This window comes from Tympanuchus pallidicinctus, unplaced genomic scaffold, assembly GCF_026119805.1.
Source record: "Tympanuchus pallidicinctus isolate F22 unplaced genomic scaffold, pur_lepc_1.0 scaffold32, whole genome shotgun sequence".
In the NCBI taxonomy this organism is placed as follows: Eukaryota; Metazoa; Chordata; class Aves; order Galliformes; family Phasianidae; genus Tympanuchus; species Tympanuchus pallidicinctus.
Genome location: NW_026294750.1, coordinates 2818042 through 2833453, shown reverse-complemented (window position 1 = coordinate 2833453; position 15412 = coordinate 2818042). Strand labels below are relative to the sequence as shown.

The window sequence follows — 15412 nt, the reverse complement described above, 5'->3', positions numbered from 1 at the left end:
GCGGTGGTGCCAGCAGGCAGAGGCAGGGACTGCATGGAGGCAGTGAAGGCTTTTTCTGTTACTAAACAAGAGCTGGCTCTCAGACAATTTACAGAATTTGCTCCTTTGAGCCATGCTTCCTTTAATGCACCGTGGATGGGCACCATATTGGGCCCCCAGTTTGTTTTCCCAGTGTACAGTTGTGAAAGTGCTGTTTGCTAATAAATGAGAACAACAGCCTGTGCTTGTTTTGCAGTGCCCATCAGAGTTAATGATTAAAGAGTAGCTAGGGCAGTGTTGTTGAAACAAGTCAGGTGTTATCACTGTGCATGAACCCCTGTGTGAGGAGCAATAATAACCTATTCTGTCTCTAACTGAACTTCAAAGCTAAAGGGCATTGGAAAGCAAAGAACAGCTGAGGTCTCTCTGAAACAGGAGTGTGTTCACCCTGCCTGTGCTGCCAAGGGGGACGCAGTGGCTCACTGGGACTGAACTGGTGGTTGCTGAGCACAGATTTTAAGAGCAGGAATGAAGGACGTTGTTTGAGTTTGGTTTTGAGATATCAGGTAAGTTTGCATCGCTGGGAAGTAAAGCAAAACAAACCACGACCAGAGAAAAATGCGTGCACTCGAATGGGCTCAGCTTGTCTTTCTGTCCGCTGTGTATCAGCAGGCTGTGAGCTCCCCACACTGAGCACTGTGCACATGGGGAACACAGTCAGGAGGGTTTGGGACCAGAACTTATCAAAACACCTCTCCTGAATTTGATCTTTGTAATGGAAGATGGATGTAAGAGTGCCTTTAATTGGGCCGGCAGCGACAGGCTCACACAGACATGGAAATGACATGTCTGAGTGTTGTGGGGTGGATAGTTAAAATGCAGCCTATGCAAAATGCAACGCTGAATATTTGGGTCTTTACAAACACTGCTGTGATGTGTAAGCACACTGTATAGTCTGCATGAAGGCACTGAGGGCAAGTTTACCAACTCTTCACGCTGTATTGTAAATATTATGCTCACTTTTTACCGCTATTTTATTATTGTTATCATTTGTAATTTTGCTTCAGACACAAATCAACCAAATTATGCCCAGAGTTAAAAGTACCGGATCTGCTTTGAGAGGTACCCGATCCAGAACCCAGGAGAAAAGTTGGAGTCTGGCTGAACCTGGGCTTTGTTTCTGTTCTTAGAATCACAGAATCAGAGGTTGGAAAAGACCACCGAGATCATCCAGCCCAATGATCAACCCTGCAGCACCGCTCTTGCTGTTCTCCTGCACACCCCAAGAAAGCCAAGCACCCACCACAGCTCTATCAAGTATCTCTTTGTTCTATTCCTGGGTCTCTGCACACAATATGTGAGTATTTTTAGGACAGAAGCAAGCACGTCTCTGCAAGGAAAGCAGCAATCCCTGCAGCTCCCTGCACCAGCTGTGCTTGGGCCACAGGCTTTGGGCTCAGCGATAGGAGGCAGCAGCTGCAGCAGCACCTGATCCCACTGCCCTCATCAAAGAGGCTCTTTGCCCTGCTGAAGTTCCTTCTAGTCTGCAGAAAGGGGCAGTGTGGACTCCATGGGGACGTGGGCTAGCTGGGGCTGCTCCTGGTGTGCAGATGGGCAGCATCCAGCCCCCACCCAGCGCTGAGCTCCCCAGGCCCTCGACTTATGAGTGCAAATGATTGCCAGGGAGAGGGAGTGCAGCCTAAACGTCAGAGGAGAGACTGAGCTCTGAGTGAAGGGGTCAGAGCTCTGAAGGCAAGATATCTGGTAAGTCCATTTTTCACAGCCCATTGCCTTTCCAGAACAAATTCCCTGTTTGGAGGTAGCAGCTGTTTCCTCCTGTGAGCAGAACCCTGCCATCCCCCTCGGGCACCAGCATCGCAAATATCACAGAGACCCAAACCTTGTCTCTTTCTTCATCCATAGGCAGCCCCTTTTAAAGCAAGCCAAACCTGCAGCTTCCCCTTTGTGACAGCCCCTAAATGCATTAATGATTCTGCAGATCATACCCCAGCCACACGCTGGCTGTGTACAAAACATCCTATACAAGTGGCACTACTTTATTAGGCACGATGTCCTGAGCGACTCCACGAGCAGCAGGCCCCACGTTTGCCCCCCGAGCTGTCCCAGCAGCAGGTGCTCATCCAGCAGAACCACGCAGGCTTGCAGGCTGTGCTCCTCGCTCAACGCTACTCCTTCAGCAGGCCAAGCTTCCTCAGTGCCTCACGCCGGTGCTCCTCTGTTGAACCCTTGGGGGAAATCTTCACGCTGACGCAGGAGCGGGTCGGCCGGGGGAAGCTGGGCAGCGGGCTCGATCTTCTCTTGCTGCTCTTCTCCACCTCGGTGGGCTCCTTCAGTGCAGTAAAGTCCTTCCCTGCCCCGAGGGACGCGGGCCGCGGTCTGCTGCTGCGCAGGAAGCTGGGTGCCAGCCGCTCGATGAAGGACATCTTGCCCAGCGAGCCGCTGCCCTTGACGCCCGGCTCCTTGGCCATGCAGCTGGCCAGCCCCACGCCGGAGCGCTCCAGGGTGTTGGATTTGAAGTTCATGGCCCGACCCGCCGGGGCTGTGCTCGGTGCTGCCTGGCCCTGGTTGCAGGGAGGTGGCACGGGGCCGGGCTGGGCGCAGGGCTCCTGCAGGTCCTGTGGCAGCCCCAGCTTCTCCAGGGCTTCCCGCCGGGCCTTTTCTCTCTCCTTGGGGTCGTGCTGCCCTGAATTCTGCTTTTCTGCAGCAGTGTCTCCAGCAGAGCCGGCTGGTGATGGCGGTGGTACCTTCACCTTCTGCCCGTGCTCCGCACCGAGCGGCACTGGGCTGGCTTTGCTGGTTCTCAGGATAATGTTTGGTGGCAGTTTTCGTGGTTTGGGGGCTGTGGGAGGCCCACGCTTGGTTTCGGGGTCCTGCGGGACCTCCTGTGCTGCTGGGTGCTCCGCTTGGCTCTGAGGAAGCGCTGCGCTCTCCCGGCCCATCTCTTGGTGTGGCAGTGATGTGGGATCAGGGTCAGCAGCCATTCCCAGGGCTGGACGGGGCCGTGTCCAACTCTCCTCTGCGTTGTCTTTTCCGGCATCTGAGCCATTGCTTCGTGACTGCTCTGTATGGCTCTCCTGGTTGTCCTGGAAGGGAGCTGGAGGTGGGATGATCAGGGATCTCACCTCTCTTCTCACGTTACCTTGGCCAAGCCTGCCCTCCTTGCCCATCTCCTGTGGAGATTTACCCAGTGGCGCCGGGTCCTGCATGGTGTGCGCATCTGTTTTGCCATCAGCTCTGTTTGCTCTTTGTGCACTCGCTGCAGTGATGTTCCTAGGAAGGCTGTGGTAGCCTGGGCTTGGTGCCATTGCTGGAGCTGAGCTTGGGAAGCTAGAGGAGCCCTCGGTGCCCTTCTGGTCGGCTGCATGCTGCTGAGCTGACCTTTCAGGAGGATCCCTCTTCTCCAAATCTAGGCAGAGAGAGATGAGAAATCATGCACTGTGCTGCACATGCACACAGGATATATTACCATTTACACAACGCTTCTTCATGTCTGGTGATGACAAGCAGAGAAGCTCTGCCTAGCAGTTCTGTTTGCCACATATCCAGCACTTGGGAGAACGCAGCTGGTGCCCTACATATCCCACCACACACAGCCTCCTCTCACCCATGGAGTGATAAAAACCATCTGGCTTTCGCTTACCAAATTAATAAAACTGGGGCAACGCTCCCTCCCTGCCTGCCAAGGAAACTCACCCCAGTGTGGAAATCCTTTGCAAATAGGGCTGGAGTCCAATTCCCAGCTTACCCTGGGGAGCAGAGTCTCTCTTCAGCCGTGCCCTGGGCAGCTGGGAGGCCTCTGCATAGTCAGTCTCATCAGTTGAAACCCCACTATCTGCTTCTGCATCCAATGAGCCAATGGTTTCTTCTAAGAACATCAAGCACTCCTTCTCTTCCACAGATAAATAGTCATAGCTGTTATCACTCTGAGAAAAGAAGGGAAAAAAAAAGTACTGATTGGAACTGCAGTGCGCTTTTATTTATCTGGGGGTGGCAGTGTTTCTCCTTGTTCTCCCACTGACATTGCAGCTTTGAAAGGGACACAGCGAGATCCTGTTTAATTTTTGTTGCATTTCAAGCATCGTGAGATACGATCACTGTGGAAGTGCCAAGTCAAAGTGCAACATGTAATACACATCATTAAAAAGCTGAAGTGCAGGAAAGGATGGAGCATGTGTCAGATCAACAACCATGGGGGAGAAATTGTTCCAGGTGGAGTTGTTTTGCAAAGAGGTGCTTTCCCAAGCCTTGCACCATGCAATACTGCAACCAGTTTGTCCATCCCTAATAAATTTTAGAGGGTTTGGTTCTGGTTTGCAGTACATCAAATGGAAAACCTGCCCAGGACTGAGCTCTGTCCTAGCACATATCAATTATGCTCCAAGTCAGACAGGATGTAATTAAGCCATCAATCTTGGAATCAGTGTTTGGAGACAAACAAGCTTTAAGGAACAGATAATGAAAAATTGCACATCTACACCCATTGTCCCAGCTCATCTCCACCTTAACTCCTAAACCCATCTCTTGTCAGCCAGGGAGGAGTACAGCTCGATGCCTTCTCCAGGTGCAGTCACCCTCGTTGGAGCCACTGTGACCCAGTTAACCTGCTGGTGCTGGGACAACCTGCCCTGCCCCTGGGCTGTGCCAAGGGCTCCCGCAGTTTGGCGTTATTCCCTGAAGAAACCAAGCAGTGAGCTTGATCGCTGCTGAGTAGGTGTGAGAGAGAGTGAGCATTTTGGGGTCAGGATCAGTGAGGTCCTTGTGCTGCCACAGCAGTTTTGAGCAGAAATCCAACCGAAATCTCATGCTGAAGGGAGTGAGCCATGTCTGGGCTGAGCGCAATGGGACGACTTACCCGCTGCGAGTGGTTGGAGGCTGTGCTGACCATGCTGTCACAGCTGTCTGAGTTGCAGGCAGCCATGCCCAGCCCCAGGTCCTTCCCAGGCATGTCACAGGCTGCAGTGCGGGCTGGGACAGCACAGCTGGAGCAGGAGAGAGGAGATGTGTTAAGCTGCAGGGCTGCTGCGTGCAAATGTGCGCGCTCTTAGGCTGCTCCTAGCAAGGAGAATGCATTTTTGAAAGCACCTTTGGAAACGATTTGTTTTTTTTCCAAGTGTATTAGAAATGGAGTAAGGCCTGGAGAACCTATCCCATAAGGAGGGTGACAATTTAATCACCCTGGAGATGTGGTTCCTGAGCAAAGGAAGGAGCTGCAAGCCTGCAGCAGGCATGCACACTGACTGGTTGCAATTGAGGAGAGCTGGCAGGGCTGTTCCACCCTAAGCTGAGAGCCCTGCCTATGGCTGGTAGCACCTCCACACCCACCCAGTGCCCACTGAACAGCAAGTAGCCCTTGGGGTTTCTACGTGCAAGACCATTCTGGGGCAGGGACCCCAGGATCCCATGCAGGTCAGTTACACTCACAGCATGCACAGCAAACAGAGCTTCACCCCCGGGAGAAAAGACGAAGCAGCCTACAGAAGCCATAATTGTATCTATAAAGCATTAATTAAAAAGGTACTGACACCACCAATTACATGCTTTCTTTGCTTGCACCGCCCATTCTTTGGGAGATGAGAGCAGGGCTGCAGAGCACAGCAAACAAACGCCCTCCCCAACACACACAGGCCCACGCAGGAGCAGTTGTTTGCGGGCAGACAGAGGAGCTCTTTGTGCTGCAACCTGGCCACAGGAGCACACTGCTGCTTTTCTTGGTAGAAGGATCAGGGAATTAGATCTGGTGATAAGCGAGCAGATCTGGCTGCTCGTTAAGACAGTCAGACCCTGAAAGAATTCTTTTGTAATTGGAGTATGCCACAGAAATCAGATTTCACCGCCCACAACCTGGAAGATCCAATGCTTCCACTCAGGAGGAACCTAATGCTTCAGGTTGGGTTTTGCAGTATTTACTGCCCAAATTACAGCTGAGGAAGCAGAGTTTTTGGAGCAGAACTACCCCCAGTTCTTTGAGTTTGGAGAAGCTTATAGCCAGAGCTGTTAGCTCTTGGGAAGCACAGGCTGGGGCTGGGGATTTTCAGCCTTCCCAAGCTGCGTAACTTTGCTGCAAACACCATTTGCAATGTGAAATATAAATCTGCTTCCAGGCAGCAAGAACCTATTGCCTGCTGGATGGGGACCCACAGGATTGCTGTAATGTTCTGCACTGCTTCCTACCCGCTGCACAGACCCGAGGGAGCAAAACAGGGAAGCGAAAGTCTTGCTTGAACTTGATGCTGGAGCAGCATCCTCTGCGCAATGCCACAGCTGCAAAGCAGGCAGACCCGAGCAGGGGCAGCCACATGGGGGTCTCCGAGCTGATTCCTGATGGTCAGCACGTTGGGAGAAACGATCTGAGCAGCCCTCTCCTTCAAACAGTGTGAGCGGGAGGAGGCAAAGTTCAGCAGGGAGCGTCAGGAGCTGCGCAGGAACAAGGGGCTCATTCTGCTGTGTGCTGTTCTCAGAGGAGATTACGGTTCTGACACATTCATCCGATTCAGGAGAAGGAAAGAGGAAACCAGCCTTGAAAAATCTCAGTTTTATGGTTCAGAAGGATTTTGCAGTTCGCTCCTTACAAAAAAACAACAGGTCGGCCACAAACTAAACGTTCGACCAAGTGTTTAAAGTAAATCAAAAGGATACTTGAACAGCTGTTTCTCGATCATGTATTCTCCCACTAAAAGGGTTTTCCAAGAGGCCACTTTTTATTTGAAACACAAAACTCGCTGGGGCAGCTTTTGCAACATCTGCTGTAACTGTCCTCTGCAAAGCTTGCCGAGCCCTCAGACATCAAAGAACTGCTGGGTAGCAATTAATGCTAATTGCTTTATTTGAAGAGGCTACTTTCTTCTAATCCCAGCACGACTACCAGAGCTCTATCGCAGCTCTCCAGCAGTGTCAGTGCTTTTTGCAGCTGTACTCTGATGCCCTGCACCCACTCACAAAGGGCCCCATCCTAAACACAGAGAGCACGAGGAAACAGAGCACAGGCAGCTCCTGGCCTCTCCGTGCAGTGGGACAGATCCCAGCCCAGGGTGACCGAAGGCGATGGCGCAGTTCTCCAGTTCCTCCTCTTTAAACAAATAGGGCGCACATTTCAGTTTCAAGAACTGAGTTTGCTGTTCCAATAACGAGTTTTACAGGTAGCTCTCAGCACCACTTTCCAGCCCCCCCCAGTCCCCATCCTGGTGCCACTTGGTGCATCAGCTCTGCCGTTCTTTCTCCTTCCAAAGCAAAGTCCCCAGCATGAAGGCACCGCAGCCCCGTGCCCCAGGCAGAGACACTCAGCTCTTCCCCACAACCACATTCAGCAGGAAAAGCAGAGAGAGCAGAGAGCAGGAAAGAATAAAGATTTTTGCTCTTTTTTTACCAGGATGTCCGACGTCCCCCGCTGCCCAAATCCTCGTCCTGGTCACGTCTATCCCAGCACGTCTTTGCTTTTCTGTGCTAACCAAACACGGGCAGGTTACACATTAACTCCCAGCACTGATAAGGCTATGCAGGGCACAGGCAGCAGCCCGCTCGTCACCTGCAGCACAGCCAAACCACGCTCATCCCAACCCGAGCACAGGGAGCTCCTTCCTGCAGCTGGGCTGGGGTCAGGGTGCAGCACAGCCCCTGCTCTGCCGGGTGTGCAGCTCTGCACAGGGTGCCCGGGGGGGGGCAGAGCCCAGCGAGCGGCTGCGGGCTCCCGGCACCACCCAGCACCCTCCCTTCCTGGCCTCAGCACGGGTTTCACTGGAGACTCCTTAATCCGACATCCTGTTCTGCAGCATAGTTGCTCGCTGACATCTGGAGGCCCTGACCAAAACGCCCTTTTGGCAGTGATTAAGCCCTTCGCCGGGTGTTGGCGCTGGGTGCTGCGTTGCCGCACAGCAGGTTTCTTCTCTTCTGTGGTTTGGGGCATTGGGTGCCTCAGCTTGGAGCAAGAGCTGGTTCCTTCACAGCTCTGAGCATACAGATTGTTGCCGGAACAGAATGAGGCTCATGTACCACCAAAGCTTTCCCTGATATCGTGTTTTCCCACTGTACACTTTACAGGGATTCTTTCATAGAGGGAAAGGGGAGAGCCAGGAAAACGGCAGATATCTCAGCAGAAACCCTGCAGGGAGATTCCAGCCATCATTCAGGTTCTCATGCTTTAATGATTTTTTTTTTTAAATAATATGTTGCAATATGTGCCCTGCTACACAGAACAGGGAAGTGGAAACATGGGTTATTTCAAGCTGCAGAAAGATGGAGGGAAAGTGGATGAGTGGGGAGCACAGAGCTTCCCAGCAGTGCTGGCAAGCCACAGCTGTGCCCTGTTACAAAAGGGCCATGTGGGCTGAGGAGCAAATCACAGCAGATTGGGAAACTGGAGAGTGTGGGGAGTCCTGTGCCAGTGCTGTCCTCCTGTAGTCACACAGCAAAGGTAAGAGATGCGAACGTGGTGCTTTCAGTGCAGCTGTTGCATTGCTGGAGCAGTGCAGCAGCCTGGGACTGTAGAGCTTAGTGCTTCTGGATGCACTCACTGGCGCAGCGCTGGGTGGTGCAGTGGTTTGAGCAGCCTGGTTTGTGATGCTTTTTGTCTAGTTGCCTTTGGTTCTGAGTCTGCTTAGAACATGGAAGCATGGCAAAACCAGATATGTTTTGTTACATGCATGGAAACACAGAGAACTGAACAAACATTCCTGATGGAGAGGCCGTGTGCTGAGAGCACCGTGCTGACAGCACTGGGACCTAAACCCACGCCATGCAATCTATAGAGCTTGCTGCCTGAAAGGCTCTCTGTAGATCAGAGAAAACATCCTGTTCCATTAAGAGAAGCCTTGAGCTGACTTCTGTACAGCATGGATGCCTGGAATGAACCTGTTCCTTTTCTACACTCTTCCTCTGACAAACAAAACCAGCTGCTACTCAAAATAAAGCGTGATTTCACGTACGTGGTATGAAGTCTATGCAAATAGTCAAGTGATGCAAAGAAAACTCTCCAGAATGCTGTGAAAGGTCTTTGGCATGCTAACAGGCACCTCGTGCCTCGCCCTCTGCACAAACAGCAGAGTGTGGGTGATTCAGGTCTGGCATGGAGGAACTGCATCCACACAGATAAGGCACTGCTGACATAATGACCTGGGTTTGGCTGCAGGGCTGCTGGACCCTCCCCTCACACTGAGCTGTATGTATGCGAGCTGACAAACTAATTATGGAAGAGATTGGGTAATCCTCTGGCTTGGAGAAATAAGGAGGTCTCAGTATGGCTGTGAACTGAGAAGGAACCCAATTTATTATCTCGATTTTAGAGAAAAGAGGTAGAGATCTCCATGGCTTGCTTAGCATTAACCCTACAAACGAGGAGGCAGCTCTGGCTCTGCAATGCAGTTCCCAGCACTTTCCCCAAGGCACTGATTAAAAATAATCCACAAGAGCACTGCAGTCCTGGCCAACCTGATTTTGCTAACCCTCCTATTGCATTGCTCTGTTACAAAAACCCATCTGCTGCTCACACTCAGAGGAGTGAAATCTCAATTTGAGCAAACTGAAAGGAACTTCATTCTGTTCCATCCGGCGCAGAGTGAAACCTGATGGTGGTTGTAAGACTGAAGGCGCAGCTTCATTTACAACCCAGGCAGACATTTAATTTGTATGATGAAGAGCTGCAATTTTCCTTAAAGCAAGCTCAGAATGCAGTGTTCCTCTTATGAAAGATTTTCCCTGCTGGGACAGGGCTGAGCTGAGCTTGGTGCAGGGCTGGCTGGCCCATGGGCACGTGGCATCGCGTGCAAGGCAGTCAGCAGAGTTCTGCTGAGATCAGATGCTGCCCTCATTGCTGCCTGGCCCCTCACTCCTGCTTCCTCTGTGACAGAGCAAACAATGCTGGGAGGTCAGACGTGGTCGGAGCGATGGCTGCTGTATTCCTTTGCTGTAAGTGCAGCTTCTGGAGGGCTCTGTTGGCTGTGTCTGAGCACAACTGTTGCACTGTTGTGTATTTGAACAGGTTGCTGTTGAAAAACTAGGGTGGGAATAGGGCATTCCTCTGCAGGTGCCACAAGGGAACAGTGTGAGTTCTGACCCTGCACCACACAGGGAGGTGCTCCTTCCTTCTGCCTTCTCCCCACTATTTCTTCTTCTTGTCCAGAACCAAGGAATCACACACAAACTCATGCTCTATCAGCTCTATCAGGAGAATTTTGCTTTTCCCCTTTCTCTCAAAGTCATATGAGGGAATTAAGCACTTATTAAAGGCATGGAAAAGTAACTGCTTCGCAAACTGAAGTTACTGTGCCATTATCCCAGCAAGCCACAGCTATAGCTGGGGAAATACAGACTTAGGCTGATTTCCTCCTAATATTGCCCATGTAGGCAATTGCTTCCATGAAATGGACAGGATGTTACTTAAACAGAGAAGCCCTAATGTCTGTTTAATGACTTGTACATCTAAATGGAAGAGTATAAACCTCTTTGGTCACTCCTCTTGATGCTTGAGTACATCAGGGAGGTATTTTACTATTTTAAAAGCATAAAATTCTATTGCTGAAGATGTGATTTTGTATTTTTATATATTATGTGGCTGGAAAAGTTGAAAGTGAAGATTTGTCCTCAAAGGGCTGTGGGACAGAGCCCTTCTTGATATGGTTATCCATTAGTACCAAAGGAAAAGTGAATGAAACAGAGAGGAAAGCAGATGTAAACTACTCAAAGATTGTGCTACAGCTGTGAAGGCTGTAAAAAATGCACTGGTGGAACAACAGTGAATAGAGCAAAAACCTGGCATTCAAGAGCTGAGGCAGAGACTACACTAAACAAGGGTGCATGCATCAGTCATGTTTATTGGTGCATCGACAATTTTTGCAGTTCAAGTGACGTGTTTAAGGAAATATATCATTCCAAATGGTCTGCACTGATGGTACATGAAGTGGAACGCTGTATTACAGTGGTAATTAAGACTTGAGAATCACTTGCTAACACCATTTGCTCTGCTGCTGACATAGCGAAGTCCTCGCTCGGTATCTGCTGAGCACGTAAATTCAGACCAACTTTTAAAGTGCTGTTAAATCCATGAGATGTGCATCTCTTCCTACAATGCAGTGCTTGTAAAAGGCCACGTGATGCAGGTGTCAGGCTCTTCTTATTTAAGGAAGGATTTTAGTGCTGGTGAAGTGGCCAGCAGGCACTGGAAAACTGAAGTTCTTCACTTAACTGACATCTAATACAGGCAAGGAAGCCAAGATGAACAATGCAGCTTCTACCAAGCCCACCTCTGAAGTAAGAATTTCATTTTCCAGGGCCTGAGTAACTGCTGACCTCTGTGCTGAAGCGTTCAGTGAGGAAATTGGTGTTTAATTTCAACCTGGATGGGAGTAAGTGGCATTGGTAAGGACATACACCCATAGCTTACAGGCTGCCTGCCTCCACCTGAGCCCACAACACGTCTATTCTAAAATATCTGTAACAACAGCTCAGTGCAAACGTATCAGCGACGCTCAGAAATTCACCCCACTGCTGCCAGGATCCCATTTTTGTGGTACTGCCACAGCTGCATCATTAAGGGCAGATAAACACTGTTAAAAAGATGTTAGAAAAACATCCTGATGTTCCATTCTTTTACAACTCCCCATTCTAACGCAGCTCAGGAGCTCCTCCAGCTCTGTCCACATCCCCACTTATTTGCTCTTTGAAACAGTTTGTCAGCACAGGATAACATCAACGTTTACAAACACAAATTACAGCTGTCCCGTTGATATTTTGTAAACCAAAGGGATTTTATTTTCTAGGCAACTCCATAAAACACCCAAGTGGTGACTCTGAGGCATCTCCCTCGCACGGAACTCCTGCTCTGTCAGTGGATTTGCTATGCAGACACGATAAAGCAAAGCTAAACACTCCAGGTTCAATACAACTAATTTTAAATTTAAAAATACTGCAACTGAGAAGTAATTCCCCAAAAGTATTTGGACAGGCTTTCGGAAATCCACCCAAGATACAAAGCTAAAAAAATTCCAAGTGTTGCTCCCAAAAGTCCACGCCGTTGCAAACGTGGCAGACAATAAATAATGTATCTTCCTCTTCGACAGCACTTTTGTTTCAAAGACACCCAAAGTACACCTCTCTGAGGTAGGTATTGTCCATGTCACAGATGGCAAACGGTGAGGAACAGCTCCTCGTCCCAGGCACCTCACCTCTTCAGTGCGAAAGCTGAGAACATGATTTAGGGTTGATATTCTCTTGGTCTCATTCCTAGACAGCATTTTGTCTCAAGTCGTATCAGTGTCATCTTCAAGTTCCCTCTTTAGGTTCGTAAGCTTCTCGAGGGCTGTTGGTAATGATTTGTTTTTTCTCATGATGGATGAAAAGCAAAGTGTGGTTTAACACTGGAAGCAAAGTGGTTTTCTATTGGAAACTCCCAAGAGTGTGAACACGTATTTTAATACTGAGATAAAATGAAAACTGGTCCATAGTGCTTTTGGCAATTCTATTCTTTATCCTTAATTATTCTTGCCTCCATTTAGCAAAGCACTCGCACAATTTCGCTCCGTTTCCTGCGAGATCCCCTCTGCATTTCAAAGTCCAATTCAGCTGAGAACCTCAATTTGCTGCTTACAGAAAACGGGATTTTCTCAGCAGGAGTTCAGCTCCGTGCCTCAATGAGCGGAGGCCTTTAAAACTAAGATTGATTCCATTTGGAAAGCAGGTTTGTTTCTGCCTCAAACTGAAGATGCACGTTCCTGCTCTCCATTTGTAGAAGAGCAGGAGAGGTAATTGGAAACAGAGTGATAGAAGGCTAAGAACGTTGTAAAATTCCTTAAAACAAATGTGTATTACAGGCATTACAAAGGAAAAAATAAATCCCCTTCAGTACTACGCACCTCTACAGCACCTTTTAAAAGTCCTCAAAGCACTTACTGTTAAGCTCACAGCTTTGCTGCGAGGTAAGATTGATGAAATCAAATCCACCTTCCCTGATTCTGAGCAGTGTGAGAAGCAGGGCGTTTCACCCAGCTTGTTTTGTTCTGACAGTTCAACTGCATCCTTCATTATCCGAATTAAAGTCTTGCTCCTCGACAGTCATCGCTGACAAATCAAACACATTAAGGCAGAATGCAGATGAAGAAACCTCAGGCCTCCCTTCCGGATTTACTACTCCGTCCTTCTAAAAAGGGTAAGACTTCTTACCAGCAAAAACAACTGAGAACTAGACCTTAAAGTGCTCATTTACAGTATTTGGAATCTGCTACAGCTTAGTAACACTGTGGCCGTGAGATCAGCTACAGCCAAATGAAGACCATTCCAATGTATCAGACAGATGCAAATTAAGATACTTCCTTAATTACTGTATTTTCCTCCTGCCAGAAGTTGAGATATTAAGAAGAACCCAAGTATTCCCAGTAACATGCCTATGTTCCGATGCAGTGTAAACACCAAGGGGCTGATAGTTATTTTCCAAGCAACTAAAAACTACCTATGGAGGATTAATAAGTTTAATTCAACACTTAACCACCTACTCGTTACTTTTAAGAAGGCTATCTTAAAGCTTAAAGGCCACCTCTTCCTCTAAAGCCGTGACTTCACAAACGATACATTCTACTTCTGATAGTAACATAGTGTAGGGCAGCTTTAGGGATGCTCTTTCCACCAAAAGCTGTGCACCCTATGAGCACAGAGTCTATTTTTTAGTATAAATAGTGCTGATACACACATTTCCTAAACCCTTAATTTAATTACCCTGAAAACATAATACTAATAGATTAATTCGGTAATTTAGAGGCTCGCTTTTTACACTAGTATTGAACAAGCCTGGTTCTGTATGGCCACTCAGAGCACACACACAAAGAGAAGATCATTTCGGAAATCAGGTTTTAGCTGCCAGTGTATTTCACCTGCTAAATGACTCTAAATTAGCATGCGAGAAGACAACCTATTTCAGATCAGTTGGAAAAGTCACTAACCCCACAAACCTGTGCATCTTGGCCATCGTTTATACGCTTTTCAAGCTCTGTGAACGGAATTTTGTGATTACATACAGCTTATCTGGAAATCCAGAATTTGATTCCGGATGAGTGAGGTAGTAGATGTAACCATCCTCATGCAGGTTGTCACACCTCCCCAAAGTTGGTGTGTCCCGTCTCCTTGGCGTGTTCTCTGGCTTCCACTTGTCCCGTCAGTCCCTTCTGGCACACCATGCACCTCAGCATGAAGCGATTCACGTCAGTGAACTGCCTCTTCCGTCTGGCTTCATCTGCTAGCTCCAAGGCTTGTGCGAGAACAACATCATCAGAAGTAGAGAAAATGGTCTGGGGAGGAACGTCCGAGTCGGGGATTTTACGCTCGAGCGGATCGTAATGAATCCCATCGTAGATCAACAGGACCCGCTTGGTGTACCCGGCATCCTCCCCGAAACGATCGATTCTGACTGTCTGCGTGTCCACCACACAGATTTCACACTGATAAAACTTGGATAAAATGGAAACCTCGATGGCTCCCCCCCAGGTTTCATCCCTCCGGATCCAGTCGCAGTATTCCCTGTTGGTTTTCCCCAGCACTGCTTCACAATACGCCTCGGGGTCGCTGGCTACGATCTGTGCGATGAGGCTGCGCATCTCCGGGGCACAGCCGGGGTCGTACACACCTCCCTCCACCACGTAGTACACACTGGTGAACAGACACGAGTTATCAGCTGGTACCACCCTCCTGGCCAGCACCGGGACCGCTTCCCTCACCGCCATCATCCTCTTGGCCACGACTGGAGAGCCGGCGCTGGGCTTGGACGTGTCCTCCTCCACGATGAGCGTGTCTCCTGTCAGACAGAGGGGAGCGCTGAGCACACAGATGGGCATAGAACCGAATCGCTAAGGTCTGAAAGGAACCGACAGCTCACGCCCAACCACCGACCCATCCCCGCCGGACCCACGAGCGCCGCATCCCTGCGGTTCTCGAGCACCTCCAAGGCGGGGACCCCGCAGCCTCACCCGGCGCTCCGCTCCAACCCCCCCCGGCCCGCCGCGCTGGGTCACAGCCTCGTTTAATTAAGCTAATTGCAGCCCGCGGGGCAGCGGAGATCATAAAGCGCAGGCGCTGTCGCCCTGCAGGCCTCACCCGAGTGGATGCCCAGCTCGCCCAGCCGCCGCTCGCCGTCGCTGAGGTCGAGGCTCCGCGGAGGGAAGCCGAGCAGCAGCCGCTGGGCAGGGGCGGGGACGCCGGTGAGGGCGGCCAGGGCGGCCTGCATGTCGCGGAGACGGGAGTGCGCCGTGAGACCGGGCAGCGGCTGGGTGCCGCTCCGGGCCTTGCAGCGCAGCCGCAACATCCTTCGCGCGGCCGCCGCCCCCTCCTTCCTCTTCCTCCCTCCTCCTCTTCCTCCTCCCCCCGCCCGCCCGTCTCTGCTTCCGCCCCGGCCCAGCGCCCGCTGGTTCTCGCGAGATCTTTTTCCGCGCTGTTTCACTGT

At 50.3% G+C, this 15412-nt stretch overlaps 2 protein-coding genes across 3 annotated transcripts; both read right to left on the bottom strand.

Annotated features, from left to right (window-relative positions):
- Positions 1-995: 995 nt before the first annotated feature.
- CUNH1orf116 (chromosome unknown C1orf116 homolog) lies at positions 996-7560 on the bottom strand. Of its 2 annotated transcripts, none has more exons than XM_052698249.1 (4): positions 7364-7560; positions 4853-5052; positions 3746-3923; positions 996-3406 (listed from the first exon to the last, which is right to left on the bottom strand). In XM_052698249.1, the coding sequence occupies exons 2-4, from the start codon at positions 4943-4945 to the stop codon at positions 2166-2168; spliced, it is 1512 nt and encodes a 503-aa protein (XP_052554209.1). In that variant the 5' UTR covers positions 4946-5052; positions 7364-7560; the 3' UTR covers positions 996-2165. The 2 variants fall into 2 exon arrangements, with proteins under 2 accessions (XP_052554209.1, XP_052554208.1); XM_052698248.1 differs by having other exon boundaries at positions 4853-4979.
- Positions 7561-13629: 6069 nt separating this feature from the next.
- On the bottom strand, positions 13630-15316 carry YOD1 (YOD1 deubiquitinase). Its single transcript, XM_052698267.1, has 2 exons — positions 15067-15316; positions 13630-14767 (listed from the first exon to the last, which is right to left on the bottom strand). Exons 1-2 carry the CDS (start codon positions 15272-15274, stop codon positions 14067-14069), a joined length of 909 nt encoding a protein of 302 aa, XP_052554227.1. The 5' UTR covers positions 15275-15316; the 3' UTR covers positions 13630-14066.
- Between the last annotated feature and the right edge of the window lie 96 nt (positions 15317-15412).

Bases quoted from the DNA above. Each gene is read 5' to 3' on its own strand.
- YOD1 (XM_052698267.1), bottom strand. From the start codon at position 15,274: ATGTTGCGGCTGCGCTGCAAGGCCCGGAGCGGCACCCAGCCGCTGCCC. The intron at 14,768-15,066 runs GTGAGGCCTGCA...TCTGTCTGACAG, and splicing joins CGAGCTGGGCATCCACTCGG to GAGACACGCTCATCGTGGAG.
- CUNH1orf116 (XM_052698249.1), bottom strand. From the start codon at position 4,945: ATGCCTGGGAAGGACCTGGGGCTGGGCATGGCTGCCTGCAACTCAGAC. The intron at 3,924-4,852 runs GTAAGTCGTCCC...TTCTTTTCTCAG, and splicing joins CCTCCAACCACTCGCAGCGG to AGTGATAACAGCTATGACTA. The intron at 3,407-3,745 runs GTAAGCTGGGAA...CTCTCTGCCTAG, and splicing joins GAGAGACTCTGCTCCCCAGG to ATTTGGAGAAGAGGGATCCT.